This window comes from Alligator mississippiensis, chromosome 4 (assembly GCF_030867095.1).
Source record: "Alligator mississippiensis isolate rAllMis1 chromosome 4, rAllMis1, whole genome shotgun sequence".
Classification (NCBI taxonomy): Eukaryota; Metazoa; Chordata; order Crocodylia; family Alligatoridae; genus Alligator; species Alligator mississippiensis.
This window is the reverse complement of record NC_081827.1, coordinates 29,838,233-29,853,927: the sequence shown is the minus strand read 5'-3', so window position 1 is coordinate 29,853,927 and position 15,695 is coordinate 29,838,233. Positions and strand designations below refer to the sequence as shown.

Below are 15,695 nucleotides of genomic sequence, written 5' to 3'. Positions count from 1 at the left end.
TGAATTCAGGTGCCTTAGGCATGCTTAAATACCATTTTAGATATATAAAGTACTTCTCTAATGCTTACTCTAAAGCATATATCAGATTCTCAGCAGAATACTCCTCTGGTATATTTGCCCTGTAGGTAGTTTTGGAGAGAAGGAATAAAGATTTCATTACTATATATGACTTAATGTGGTGGCAATTTATCAAGTAGATTTTTTTCAAAATGGAAAAATGTTTGCAAAAGAAGGATAAGAGAAAATTGTACAGAAATAACGTAATAAACACCCTACTACTCCTGCACATATATGATCCGCTTTTCAACCTCTCTCTTTTTTTTTAATTTCAAGAAGAATTTAGCTCATTAAAACCTCCTGCAGACGATACCCATGCTAGATGGAACCGTTTTTCCTTTTTTATATGGAGAAAAGATGACCAATTGACAAACTAACTAAAAATAAAAATAGGCCAGATAGGTGAAAAAACAGATGAGGGAAGCATTGAAGAAACTGAATATAATCTAAGTTCTCTGCTCCTTTAGCAGCTAAGAAAAAACGGAGGAACATGTGGGCCACTTCCTCAATTATAAAGTCAGAATCTTCCATAAGGAAGAGTAGAAAGAAGGAAAGGTGAAAGGCTCTTCATCAAAACTTTTCACATTTCATTGCCAAGAGGCACAATGCTCCACACGTAGGTACTAAAAGTTGAAAAACCTTGCATGAAAAATGTTCAGCTTCTTTACATTTTCAAAGATATAATTTTTTCAGTTTTTGATTTCTCCTTTTTTGTACCTTTTTTCTTTTCTGTCATTGAATAAAACAAAACGTCTACATTTTATTTCATTTTATTTACTTTTTCATTCTCTCTCTCTCATTTTTTTCTTTCACTATAATCCACTTTTATGTTCATCTGTTCCTTGGTATAAAACCCGAAGAGATCAACAGCAGCAGCGATACCTCATGGTCGAGGATGATCATTCCCAGGGGTCAAGTAAAGAGTTACAGATGAGTATGTTGATGGTTAAGAAGGCTGATCCTAGAGCCACAAACTCTGACAGATGCCACATGTAGTAGCTAAATAGAGAGTTGGACCACAGGTTTCTGGATCTTGTTTCCTTTTTTTCAGCTTCTGTTGTTTTTCTTGTCATTTTTTTGCCTCTGAGGAAAACCATCTCACCCTAGAGTAAAATATACTGTCTCTCACAAGGCATCGCCATGTAGCCTTGTCCCAGGCTAGTTCTTCCCAATCTGTGATGTCAATGCTACATTTCTTGATGTTCACTTCGAGAGTATCCTTGAAATGTTTCCTCTGGCCTCCAGGTGTCCTTTTGTCCTTGGTTGAATTCGGACTATAGCAGTTATTTTGGTAAACACACACAGGCATGTGCACACAATGCCCCGTCCACCACAGCTGATGCTGAATGATCATCACTTCCATACTGGTGGTGGTAACGTCAATGGTGACATTGGCATTTGCGCTTTGATCCTTCCACTTTATGCCAAGGATCTTCCAGGCATAATGCTGGTGAAGGCATTCCAGGCTTTACAGGTGGTCCCTGTAGGTCATCCGAGCTTCACAGACACAGAGAAAAGTTGGAGTTAACACAGCCTTATATAGTAGGAGTTTTGTCCAAGTCCTGATGCTACAATCGTTGAACACACGATGGTTCAGTCTCCCGAAGGCAGAGTTGGCATATTGGATCCTATACTGGATTTCCTCATTAATGCTGGCCTTTTTTGAGATGGCTATCGAGGTATGCAAAGTGTGGCAATCCATGGAGAGGCAGAACAGATCAAGGTCTATTCTAAATTATGCTGGCTTTAATGAAGTGTGGAAGTCCTTATACTTTCTAGGGCAGGTACAGTAAAATCACAACATAGTCTCAGCCACACTCCCTTCCAAATCCACTACACTAAGGAAGGTTTAGCACAGCCAGAGAATCTGCAGCTGCCACCTCCAAAAGATTTCTAAGGTCTTTGTGTTGCAGGAGTGACACAAATGGGCTCAGACAAGGATCAGTCTTCCTTATATAAGGCTAAATTATGGCACACAGGAGACCTTTTTCAGAGATACCAAGTGCAACTGATGAGATAAGGATCTCTATTGTTACTGTATGGAAGGTTAACAACAGTAAGTGCCATACTGGGATATATCCATGGTCCATACGGCCCAGCATCCTGTCTGAGATGATGGCACAAGTCGATGCTTTAGAGAGAGAGAACTGAATCAGATCTATCTAGAGTGATCTATCCCCTATTCATCACTCTCCTCAGCATCCACCAATATTGGTTTAGAAAAGCCATAGGGAACATTTCCAACTATTCAGTTTAAGAGCTATTAATAGAAATCATTAAAATCAGAGAGAAGTAAGGCTGGAAGGGACCTCCAGAGTCATCTAGTGCAACACCCTGCCTGAGGAAGGATGATCCATTTTTGAAACTTTTTTAATATAAACTTTTTGAAAGACTACTGTCAACCCCGACACAACACAAAACGTAACACTGTAACTTGCCACAGGTAAAGCAGGAGAACCACGGCACCCAATATCCTGCTTCTGTAAAAGGTTCTTAATATACATTCAAGAAATCCTAGGTAGGCCACCCGTCCCCCACCCTGCTACAGAAGAAAGCAAACCCCCCACAGTCCATACCAATCTGACCATAGAGTAAAATTCCTTTCTGACCCCAAATATACCAATCAGTCTGATCCTGAGCAGAGAGGCAAGACCCTTTAGGCAGGAACCTCAGGTTTTCATCCCAGCAGGAACAACGGCACATGCCAGTCAAAATCCCCAGCCTTGGCTTCAGCCAATACCCAATCCCGCTGAGGGAGGCTTAAAAACATCCTAACATGTAGCAGAAATGGGGGGCAGGGATAACCAGTAAAGCTCAGAAGCACCAAAAATACCCATAGTAGAACATAGGCATAGCTATATCAAATCATCCCCAACCAGTGGGTGTCCAACCTCTCCTTGAACACTGCCTGTGATGGAGTGTCCACAACTTTCCTAGGCAGTCTATTCCACTGCCTCGCTATGCCTCACAAACTGAAGAAGCTTTTCCTCATATCCAACCTAAACCTACTTCACTGCAAATTCAAGCCATTACTAATAGACCTATTCTCCTTGAGTTTGTCTAGTCCATTTTAGAATTTGGCTAAGCTATCTGCTTCAGCCACCTGTGCAATGATTTCCACAAGTTAACTATGTGTTGCATAAAAATACTTCCTCATGTTAAGTTTAAACGTGCCTCCTACTGCGTATTCTGCATGTCAGTGAATATCAATTCCCTGTTCACTTTGTCCCCATTCTTAATGGTTTTATAGACCATTATCATATCCTCCATCGGCCTGCTCCTTCCCAAACTAAAGAATCTTAGCCTTCTTAGTTTCTCCTGGTATGGCAACTGCTCCATACCCCTGAGCATTTTGGTTGCCCTTCTCTGTTCCTTTTCCAATTCTACTACATCCTTTTTGAGATTCAAAGACCAGAACTGTATACAGTATTCAAGATGTGGGAACACTATGGATTTGTGTAATAGTATGATAAGAAAATTCTGAATTACTATATCTGACAAACAAAATATAAGGAGACACTACATGGCTTGCATGAGAGCAGAAAATTAACTTCTGAGTTTAACTATTTCATGATAAGATTGAAAAATCATACATTTAGTTATCATAACATTGCTATTAATATTTTTCAAATAAAAGTTATATTGGCAATATGCGAATCCATCTGGTTTTTCCAGAACCACTATTGTGATACTTACCTTGCTACATGATTAATTACAGGAGCAAAATTTGTTGGTCCATAAAGCTGTACAGATTTTAGACTCCTGTAATATGCTTCCATCACACCATCAATTCCATGACAGTAGGGATTTTGAGGGTTTCCATTCTAAACAAAACCAAGGAAAATTAGAAAAGATGAATAACTGAAATACTATGAAGCAAATATCACATAAGCAGTATCAGACAATTCCGCGAAAGAGGTAAGAGAGTATTTAACTGAACTGTTTGGGCATTTGAGACATTAAACCAATAGGTAATCATATTATGATCCATGCTTCAGAGTATTTTGTTACTTAATTTCTTATTTTTTTAAAAATAAGGAAAAATATGATTGCCATATTCCGATGTATGGATAAAGTGCTAGTTGAAGGGAGGCTTGTTTAGTATTCTGCTCTGCATGAGCAAACTGATCCTGAGTCTGGTTGGACTTAACTCATAAAGATGAGAAAAGGGACCTGTGGTTTCACTATACTGAACTGGTTGGGTCTTCTTGCTCATACAACTCTAAGCTCTATGAACAGTTTTTTTACATGTCTCTAACACACAGTACAATGAGGTGCCAATTTAATATTGTATTACAGATAAATAAATAAAACCCCAGGTCAAGGTTCCAAATTAAACTTCAAGTCTAGCAGTTACAGGAGATTTTATTTTACTTGCAAACTAGAGTTGATTTTACTAGTTGGTGTTTCAATTACTTACAGTCCTCAGTCAAGATGGTAAAGCAGTACTACTGCCAAACAACTAGTCCAGGATTCAAAAAGGGATTTATTTGGTCTAGTTGTGTTTTAAGTCAAGTTTGATATTGATATTTCTTTGTCCTAATGTATGATTTCGGAAAGTCCTATCTCAGAGTTTCAGTGCAGCTCTATGTATTCAAGCACTTTCATCAGAATGGACAGCAAAAGACAGCAACTGTGCATGCTTGGTACACCTGCCATTTTGAACGAGATGTATATTTTAATGTTTAGATCCTACCTAAAGCCATTTGGGATTCACAAACTAGTCGTTGTGTTCCTAAATCCCCAGAGAAGCTCTATCCAGGTGATATAGTCAGCACACTCCTAACAGAAGGAGAGGGCCCACTCGCAGCTTTTCATATAGTCTAGTGCACGGGTGTACACACACACAATTGTAAATCCTGAAGTATATGAAATGAAATGCATCTGATTTAAGCAAAGAGTTTATGGGCTATACTTGCTGGATGTAGAGGAATCATATTTCACTCTTTTAAAGCTATTTTTGCACTCTAGAGATGCTGTAATTTACATGATGTAAAGAAGAAAAAGAATATTGAACATTATAAACTAACCTGCAAACAGTATTAAAGTATTAAAAGAAATTGAATTAAAAGGGAAATCTTAATTGAATAATAAGGTCAAATACAAAAACAGAATCCTGGAAATGATTAAAACAAAAAAACCCATCCAAAGACCTCCCGTGCTATCCAAAAAATCCTTAATGCCACTGAGAAAATAGCTGAACTTCAGAAATACTAACAGACACTTGGAGCAGCCATCTGGACAGTCTCTCTCTCTCCTCCAGGGTTACCAAAAGTAGTGTAAATACATTTGAGATTGTATTTTTGTTATGTTTTATTTTTAAGATAAATAATTGAAAGCTCCTTTATTGAGTCTGCACTTTTTCCAGTTATACCTCAAAGAACTACATTTTGGCATTTTAAATAAATAATGCTGCACATATGTTTCTCTTGGTTACCACCGAGTAAAGTGACCTAAAAGAAATCTCAAAGAAAGACTTCTGAGCAATTAATTGCTTTGGATATTTAAACTAGTCCTTTTCAAGACAAACTAAAAATAGTAGGAAGTATTAACAGGACTGCCTCAAAAAATCTACTACTTACTCTTTGGGGAATTATTTAAAGTGTGAAAAATGCATTAGAAATATAGAAAAAAAATGTAATAATGACAAACAAATGTAACAGGGATTTTTAGTGATTTCACTGTGCTATTTAATAACTGTTTGCCCCAATACTGTTCTAGGTCAGTTGCTTTCAAGACTTTGCTGTATTCAGTACATGAACGGAACGTCTGTTGTCAAATTTAATTTATAAAACTTTAAACTGTTTATGCGTGTGGTTCTTGGAAAACTGACAACCAAGGATATATCTACATTGCACTTAGGGTGTGTAACTGCAGCTGATGCAAGGAAACCTAATGCTAGCTTTAATTTAGCTAACAATATGAAGACATAACAGCATGGACTTTGGCTAGGAATCACAGTATGTATCCACTCAGGTAAGTATAGCCCATGGTGAGGCCATGTCACCTTGCTTTCCTGCTGCAGAGTAACTAGATTAAAGCTAATGTGAGCATGCCTACCACATGCTGTAATCACACCTTCAACTGCAGTCTAAGCATATACTGAAGGCAGAATCCCAAATTGCAACTACGCAGCTGGAAAAGTGCCATTACGTATGTATACAGGTCTACTAAGCATGCTCAGTAGGCTGTACTCTGGGGAGGTATGTGGTGCTATACACTTGCCACAATATACACATAAGGTTAGGCAACTGCAATATTGTAGTTGCACTAATATTGGAGGGGAGAAGGAAAGGGACCCTCCCATGTTTTAGTACAGAAGTTAGAGCACTTATCCAGGGAAAAGGAGCCAGAGATACCAAACCTCCTCCCCCAGGGGAAGTTTGAACCTGCACCTTATGCTTTTTAGTGTAATTCTTTAATCATCAAGCCACATCTTAGGTATTATGTAGGGCCCTCTCCCACCTCCTATTAAAGCTGGCCCTATGAGCAGGCAAGAGAGGACACATGTATAGCCAAGAAAGGGAACAAGGCAGAGACTCAGTGGCCGCATCTGCATGAGGCACTAACTGTGCAGTTGCTACTGCGCAGTCATTTAGTACTTGCATACCCAACTACTAAATGACTGAGTGGTAACCAGCATTACTGAGCAGCAGCATCCCCACATGGCTTCTTGGTGATGTCGACTACACAGTAGTTCATTAGTACTTTGCAGTAGCATTGTGTCATGGTTCGTGCCACACAATGATACTGTGCAATAAGCATCTCATATAGACACGGCAAATGAGATACGTGATTTCCTGGATGGGATGCAGTCCTGGATTACAGCTTGGGTTCTTGTTCCTAGTGGGACAAACTTTTGCAGTGCTGTTCATCTGTTTTACCTAATGAATAATAAATGCAAGGTGCAGTGACTCAGCTTCAAGAGAACGGCTGGAAACAGGACTAGCCTGTAGCCTGATGGTTAGAGCATTGGGCACGGAAGCAGGACAGGGGAGCCCCCTACATGGGCAGGCAATTCTATTTTGCCAATAGGCATAAGAGAATCCAAAATTATCTGTAAGTGCCAAAAATAGCAGTTATGTGGCTGGGTAACTCCCATTTAGGCACATAAAACTGGAACCTGCCCTAAGTTTACTGATTTGAAAAGTGCTGCCCAGGGGAAAAAATTACCCAACAAGAAACTAGTATTAAAATCAATTAGCTAAAGCTCTCTGGACTACATAAAATGCAGTAAGTTTTATTACATTCCACTCAAACACAGTATCAGGTAAATGTGCAAATTTAAAAATCTAGCCAGCAGCATGACAATTTATAAATGTGGTTCATTCATTTTCTCTTACATCCTATTAAATTATTTCTAGGGCCATTTAGTCTAGTCTAATGTGATCATCTGTCATAATAGAGACACTTGGCTCCTCACAAGTTGGAGAGAAGAAAGGTATATCCTCAATTCAGTATATCCTCAAAATGAAGGCCTGGAAGCATTTCACCTGTGACTCAAACTGCTGCAGCTAAGTCCAAGGAAGATTCCCTTTCCTTGCTCTTTTGTATTTAAACAACCATGGCTATCTGACTGCCTGTCAATAACTTGGTGGGGAAGAGGACTCCTAGAGCCTTTGGATCATGGAAGTTGATTTCCTCCTGAAAGCTAATTGTTCCAGCAGGTGATATATTTTCTGCTGTTTTATTGCCTGTATGTTCCAACTATAAAAATATACCGCAGACAAAACTGCAAACTCATTACAGCAGGGATGTCAAACTCATCAGGCCCTGTGGGCCACAAGTGGTGCAAGACTTGACTGGGCCCACAGACTGGCCCCATGCAGCACATGCCTTGAACTGGCCCAGTCCACTATGTGTAGTGCATAGGACTGAGGCCAACTGAGGGACACCACATGTGGTATGCAAGTCCAATCCAAATCCACAGATAGCACTATAGGCCATGTTATAAGGCTTCATATATCTTTGACATCCCTGTGTTACAGTACTCAAAATTTACCATATTAAAAGGAATTCATATATGCAAAACTACAAAACCAATCTTCGTTAGACACAGGACCCCTCTACATGTAAAGGGCAGGTCTAATGCGTATTTCAAACAATTGCGCTTCCTGCTATGCCATACGTGCATGGCAGGAGGTGTAATTGTGTGGCTCATGTATCAGAACCCAGCATGCCTTATTGCTGGTACAGGAAGAGCTTGATTTTGGGCTCCCCCTCTACCAGCAAGAAGCAAACTCCTACATCTGGAAGCCCCCTCACACTCCTTGCCCCCTGACTTGCAGAGGCTTCAGCCACAGTGGCACCCCACATACAGCTACAGGTAAAGCCCCCAGGGCTGGAAGATCATGGCTGTTATGACCTCCCACCCTCTGGGGCATGTGAAACCAGCAGATGCAATCTCACAGCACCCAGGGGCTCCATAAACCTCTGGAACTGGGAGTTTGCAGCTGTGCCCTGCAGCTGCCAGGACCTGGCTGGGTCCCGGCATTGGAAGGCATGCTGCTGGTACTCCGTGTCTGCAGCTGCAGGGCTTTAGGTCCTGACAGGACTCAGAGTCAGCAACTGCTGGGGCTGAGAGTTCCCTTAATTGTAGCTTGGGCTGGGCATGGTGCATCCCTGCTGCTGGGAGTCTTGTCAGCTGATGGGGCTCACAGCTGCAGGGGAAACCCTGCTACATTTGCAAATGAAAGCTCAATAGCAACCAGTTATAAAGTTAGTACACATTTTCCAGGTCTAACTTTATAGCAGGTTGAATTGTTTTATGGCATGATAAACACTGCATGTGTACCTGTTCTCAAGGTAACTGTGAAAGAACCAGTTAATTGTGTGGTACCTCTAATGTGTAGAGGGGGCTATGGTAGAATAGTTATAAAAGTGCTTAATTCCTTTGTATTTTCTTACCAGAGCAAATTCATGGGATACCCTTCCATCTGGAGGCAGCCTAGCCCCAAAACCAAGAGCTGGAAACATTTTGTCAGTATCGTAGTCTTGAATGATTTCACCTACTGCCTTCAGTGCCATGCCGTAAGCATTCAGTTGGTATGGGTTCATATAGTGCAGTGAAGTGGGCTGTGAAGGGTTACCTGTTGAAACAAAGATCACATTTACCTTACTACCAATTCAGCTGGGAATGCAATTCAATAGAACAATAGTTTCCACATGTCAACAGTCCTTCCTGGGGAGAAAAGGTAGGTACTTTCGATAGACATGTAAGATGGAATCGGTCAGTCTGGATTAGTCGGCTCCCAATACAGCTTACTGCTTAGGAAGGCATTTTATTCTTGAAAGCTCCAGGACAAGGAGCAACAATCCCCAGGCTGAAGTGAGAAAATGGTAAGGCACTGGACCTCTCTCACTAAACATACCATACACTGCAAAGTATCAGACAAGGGATGTTCTCTAGGACATGTAAGGGAGAGAAGTAATAGTCTGCTGGAATCCAGTTAAACTTTTAATATAGCATATACAAACATTTGAAGTCAAATAGTATTATTTAGAGAAACTGGCATGTAACCTACTGAATTTGAACCAGGTCTATAGAATTTTTTTTTTATTTTTTTTTTTATAGACTATCCTAGTTTGGTGTGGTTTAATAATTTTATTCAAACTGTTTGACAGTACTAGTTCAAGTAAAAGGATCGAGTATTTGGTTACTTACTTACTTTTCATATGTATATTGCTCAATAAAAAAATATGATCATTTTACATACTGGGCACTGAAGTCAAGTTAAAACTAATAAAAACAAATTAAGCAAAGTGTGGCTTTAAACATGTATCCTATGTCTCCTGAGCAACAATTAAGTACAGCACTGTATTCATGAGAGGAATTGTATAGATTTATGAATAAAGAAGGGAGCAAAGGGGGCTGATATTCAGTTATGACTAGAAATGCAGGGGAAACGTGCCACCCTTCAATGGCACCAGAATCCAGGCAGTTTGTCTTCTCTACCCCAGCAGCTTACTTCTTCCAAACTTCAGTGGTTGGTAAGAGACACCAACTGACTCAATCAGCAAGTAGCTGTAACATAGACCTTCAGCCATTGAAAGCATCATCAGTGTTTGACTGCTTAATACAGAATCAATCTTGAAAATTTTCTTCAGCTTGGCAGTCTCCTCCATCCCACTCCTTTCTCAGGAGTCTTTCACTTCAGACTCATTCAACCTAGAATTACATACTTCTGTGCTCTCCCTCACTTTGACGTCTTGATGTTTAGTTAATTCTCTCCCAACTATACTCCATCAAAATGATTAAAAAAGAAACCCAAAATCAATTGCACAAGTACATAATTACAGCTTGCCACACTGAACACTTTGCTTGTGAATTATCGGTCTTCCTCCCAATACTTTATCTTGTCTATTTAGAATATAGGCTTTTCAGGGCAGGAACTCGCTCACTCTGTTCAGTGCCTTACACAACTGAGCTCTGATCACAATTGATGCCAGCAGGCACTGCAAGATTATGAATAATGATCCATTAAGCCACAAAATAAATGTATATAAATATGTACACAGTACTCAAAAACATGCTCTCAAACTAAATATCACACCTCATTTTACAAGAAGCTACATTTGAAAACTTACCATTTGATGCTGTGAAATCAATAGCTACTGTGAAATTGATTTGGGTCCTGTAAAACAACCAACCAAAAAAAAAAACCAACCCTTGTTAATTTTAACTTCTGTGAACAAATAAACAAGAAAGATAATATACATGTTAGCAGATATTAGTGGAATAATATACAATGTTTCTAGGGAAAAAAGCATCAATCCAAAATTAAAATTTATTTTGGAATATATTTCTGGGGGAAACAAGTATCAATCCAAAATTCAAATTGAACTCCCTGTACATTTGTTTGTCTTTTAAACAGCAACTGAATATTTATTATTATTGAAGGATCCTGTTTTTACCTATAAATTACAAAGTCTCCCCTCCCACCACATAGGCAGCTGGATTATCACACTAGAAGGATTTTTAGTTGGAAAATCTCTTTCACCAAGGCTTCGGTTGAAATTAACCATTTAATTTTATACCATTAACTCCATATACCATACACTGTGTATGGCTCTCACTTGCTCTTTGTTCCTGTAATAGGGTAGGGGCTCACAACGATTAAAAGGCCTCAGTTCAAATCACTGAGCTAGGCAGAACACGTAATTGCAACATTTGAGATGGCACTTGCATATACACTGCAACACTTGAAGAGTGGATGAAGAGAACATCAGGTGACTTCCTGACTAGGACATAGGACAAGTCTAGGAGAGTCCTAAAGTCAAATGAACATTCACTGTGATGGAACAAAGCATTAACATCAATGTGCATGTCATTTCAGTATCAATTATGATCAGTTTTCTCAGGCACTGTGGAACTTTCATTTTAACAAAATCTCTCTGGGACTTACAGTAACAATGAAAAAGAAATCTGAAGGCAAACTTCTGAGTATTAAGAAAATTGCTTAAGAGTCTAAAAAGCTCCTAGAAAGATCATTGAAACGGAGCTGCGCATGTATAATTGACAGTATAACATGGTCAATCTAACTTTCATTAGTGGCAATTACAACATATAGAAAGAATTCAGCTTGAGATTCAAAGGCCAGGGGCCCACATTTAGAACAAAAATCATCATTCTGCTTGCACGCAGAACAGATAGAAATCACTGAGAAATGGTAACTATTGAAACTTATCACATCATTTTACAACAATGAACTGCCAACTAGAATGAATAACAGAATCTACTAACTTTAAAAAAAATTAAGAAAAGGTCTGACCAAGTTGCGATTCCAAGAGGTTCTAGTTTCTTGAAATGGACCAATAATTTCTCTACTCTCTTATAAGATTATTAGTAAATTGCCTATCAAGAATGTCAGGGCGGGGGGAGCAGCTTGCTAACCCTAACCCCCCACCTCCCAGGAGCGGGTGGGGAGGAAGCTTGCCCTGCCATCCCCTCCATCAGCACCCCGCACCACTGCCGCCTCTAAGGAACAGGGCTGGGGGTGGAGGGCTGGGGCAGCGGTGCTGGCTTCACCCCCCACACTCCATCTTCGTCATCGCGGTGGTGCTCCGCCACTGCCTCCTGTCCATTACGCTGTTGCAACACTCTGATTGGTTGTTTCAGTAGCCAGTCAGAGTGCTCCAAGAGTGTTATGGACAGACAGACAGACGGATGAAGCCCTTTATTATATTAGAATGCATGCTAATATCTGATACCACTAATAAACTGCCAAATATCTGGTACTACATCCAATACTGTCATTTGATATGTACCAATTGCAACAAAAAGAGGAAATAAGATGGAGCCTCACGGCCCCTTGCTTTCATCATTGTTCCAAACTTTGCCCCATATGTATTCAAGTCACTATTCAAGGAAGTTTTCCCTTTTCATCTAAAAACTCAAACTGTGCAATCACAGAGCTTTCAAATAGAACATGTTTGGATCAGGGTTGACTATGAAGCCTCGGGACAGCATACCTATAAGCTTTTGGAGGAAGGGGATACTGACGAAGAGGGTTAACTGTTAAAGTGAACAATCCTTCATGGCCAGCTTGAAAGGATGGTTGTGGAAAGGAAGTTGTGGAAGAAGAAAGTAGAAAGACTGAAGGACAGGAAGACAAGGAGACAGAAGTAAATAAACCAGTATCCCTACATAATAGTTCAGGAAAACTACAAATAATCTAGTTTCTGGTGCTGCAAATGGTTTTTAGATGAGTATCTTCTTGAGACATTAACAAATCACACAGAGACCAAATCCGATTGAATTAAATACTGCTGAGAGATCAATGTCAGGGAGGTAGTAGAGGTAACCACTGAGATGGTTCCAGATTCCAAGCAGGTTAAAGTGCTTGCATTAGCTTGAAGATAGCCTTCTACACAGATAACCAAATGCATCACATCCCTCCTCAAGTTCCTGCTCAATATAGCTGGACTGCTATGAGACTGCACATATTAGGATTATATGAAAGCAGGGCTGGAAGGAACCTCACAAGGTCATCTAATCCAGCCTCCTGCTCAAAGCAGGATCAGCTTTGACTAAACCATCCCAGCCAAGTATCTATCTAACCTGCTTTTGAGTTTCTGGGGATGGAGATTCTGCAAGTTTTCCAGGAAGCTTGTTCCAGTACTTGACTACCTTCATAATTGGAGAGTCCTTCCTAATCTCCATTTTAAGTTTCCCCTACTGCAGTTTAAAGCCACTACAACTAGTCCTGTCTGCTTTGGCCACAGAAAAATCCATCTCCATCTTCTCTATGATCACCCTTCAAGTAATTGAAGACTGCACCAAATCCCTCTTCAGACTCTCTTCTCAAGACTATAATTCTAGCTCTTTCAGCCTTTCTTCATAAGTCTTGCCTCCCCGTCCCTTAATCATTTTTCTTGCTCAGTGCTGGACTCCTTCCAAACGATCCACATTCTTTTTGCAGTGTGGGGCCCAAAACTGGACTGAGTACTCCAGGTGAGGCCTCACCAGTGTCAAATAGAGTGGAAGAATCACTTCCCTTGATTTGCGCATGACCTTCCAGTTATCACAACCAAGTATGATGTTGTCTTTTTTTCCTTTTTGATTTTGCAACAAGAGCATTCTGTTGCCTCATATTTAGCTTGTGGTCTACTGTAATCCCAGATCCTTCTCTACAGTACTGAAGCTTAGGCAATCATTCCCCAGTCTGCATTTGTTCATGCAGTTATCCCATTCCAAGTGCATGACTTTACCTTGGCCTTTATCCAGTCTATTCAAGTCATTATGACTCCTCACCCTGCCCTCCACAGTGTCTGCAACTCTCCCCAGTTCATTGTCATTCATTAATTTACTGAGCATGCAATCAATCCCCACTGTCCAAATAATTAACAAAGATGCTGAACAATACTGAATCCAGGACAGACCCCAGGGGAACCCCACTTGAATCTTTCTCTGAGCTGGACATTGAGCCAGTGATTACATGTTGAGCACAACAATCTAACCAGTTACATATCAGTGCTACAGTACCTTCATCTAGTTTATATTTCATCATAGTCAGAAAGCTCCTCCTAATCTCCAACCTAACTTTCCTCTGCTGCAGCTTGAGGCCATTGCTCCCAATCCTGTCTTGTATGACCATTGAGAAATACCTATTTCTACCCTCTCTATAATTGCTCTTGAAGGATTAGCTAAGTCTTCAAATACTTCCTCAGTCTTTTCTTTTCCAGACTAAGTATAGCTCTTTCAGCCTTTCCACATAAGTCTTGCTTCCCAGGTCCCTAATCATTTTTGTTGCTCTGTGCTGGACTCTTTCCAATCACTTCCCCTGATCTACGAATAACATTCTTGTTAATACAATCCAGTATGTTGCTGGGTTTTTTTTCTTTTCTTTCCTTTTTCTTTTCTAATTTTTTTTTCCTGCAACAAGAATACACCGTTGACTCATATTCAGGTTATGGCCCATTATAACCCCCACGTCTCTCTCTAAAGTACTGCAACCTAGGCAATTGTTTCCTAGGTTGACTAGTCTGTATTTGTGCATGTAATTATTCCATCCCAAGTACATTTGTCCTTGTTGAATCTCATCGGATGGATTACAGACCATCTTCCAGTCTGTCCAGATCATTCTGAATCATAGCCCTACGCTCCACAATGTCTGCAACGCTACCCAACTTTGTACCATCAGCAAATTTCTTATATGTGCACTCAATCCCATGATCCAAATTATTAATGAAGGTGTTGAATAAAAAGGGACCCAGAAGAGGCCCCTGGGGAACCCCCACTTGATCCCTCCTCCCAACTAGACATGGTGCCATTGGTGACTACTTGCTGAGCCTGATGATCCGGCTACTTGTGCGTCCACCTTTCAGTACTTTAATCTACTCTATTTCCTTAGCTTGTTAATGAGAACATCAAGGGAAGCCATGTGAAAAGCCTTGCTAAAGTCAGGGTATGTCACATCCACTGCTCTTCCCCCTCCACAGAACCTATCACCTTGTCACTGAGGGAAATCAGGTTGGCATGACTTGTTCTTGCTGGATCCATACCTGGCTGTTCCCGATCATCTTGTTCTCTTCTTGTTGCTTTACAATAGATTCCTTGAAGACCTGCTCCATGACCTTTCTGGGAACTGAGATCAGGCTGACTGGTATTCAGTTCCCCAGATCCTCCTCCTTCCCTTTCTTAAAGATGGACACTATATTTGCCCTTTTCCAATGATCTGGGATGTCAACCATCCTCCATGAATTCTCAAAGATTATAAACAAAGGCTCTGAAATTACCTCAGCCAATTCCTTCAGTACCCAAGGGTACATCCTATCTGGTCCTGCCAACTTGTAGCTTTTTAAGTAATCTTTAACCTGTTCTTGCACTGCTTTAGGCTTTTTTTTTTTTTTATCCTTCCATATCTCTGCTGCCAACTACATTTATCTGGTAGCTGTCCCTATTTGTGAAGACTGAAGTAAAAAAGATACTACCTTCTCTGCCTCATCCCTAACTAGACTGCCTTCTGCATTCCTTAGTCTCACAGAAAATGCTGGACATGGCAGGTTGCTCTTGGGAGGTGATTATTTCAGTTACTTGAAGAGGTAACTACTGAGATGACATTTTTTTATTTAAGTATTATATGTATAGTAGGATTTCACAGCATGGAAGTCTATGGCTTTCACCCATGAAGAAATGT

The 15,695-nt window shown here is 40.3% G+C and overlaps 1 protein-coding gene across 2 annotated transcripts in view; it reads right to left on the bottom strand.

The window, feature by feature from the left end:
* Window positions 1-15,695, bottom strand: part of CPNE8 (copine 8) — a 168,139-nt gene that overhangs the window by 26,539 nt on the left and 125,905 nt on the right. For both annotated transcript variants that reach the window (XM_014606507.3, XM_006260035.4), the window contains exons 14-16: window positions 10,645-10,691; window positions 8,965-9,146; window positions 3,754-3,881 (exon numbers count right to left, since the gene is read on the bottom strand). In XM_014606507.3, the coding sequence (XP_014461993.2) occupies window positions 3,754-3,881; window positions 8,965-9,146; window positions 10,645-10,691 (357 nt within the window). The remainder of the gene's footprint in view (window positions 1-3,753; window positions 3,882-8,964; window positions 9,147-10,644; window positions 10,692-15,695) is intronic.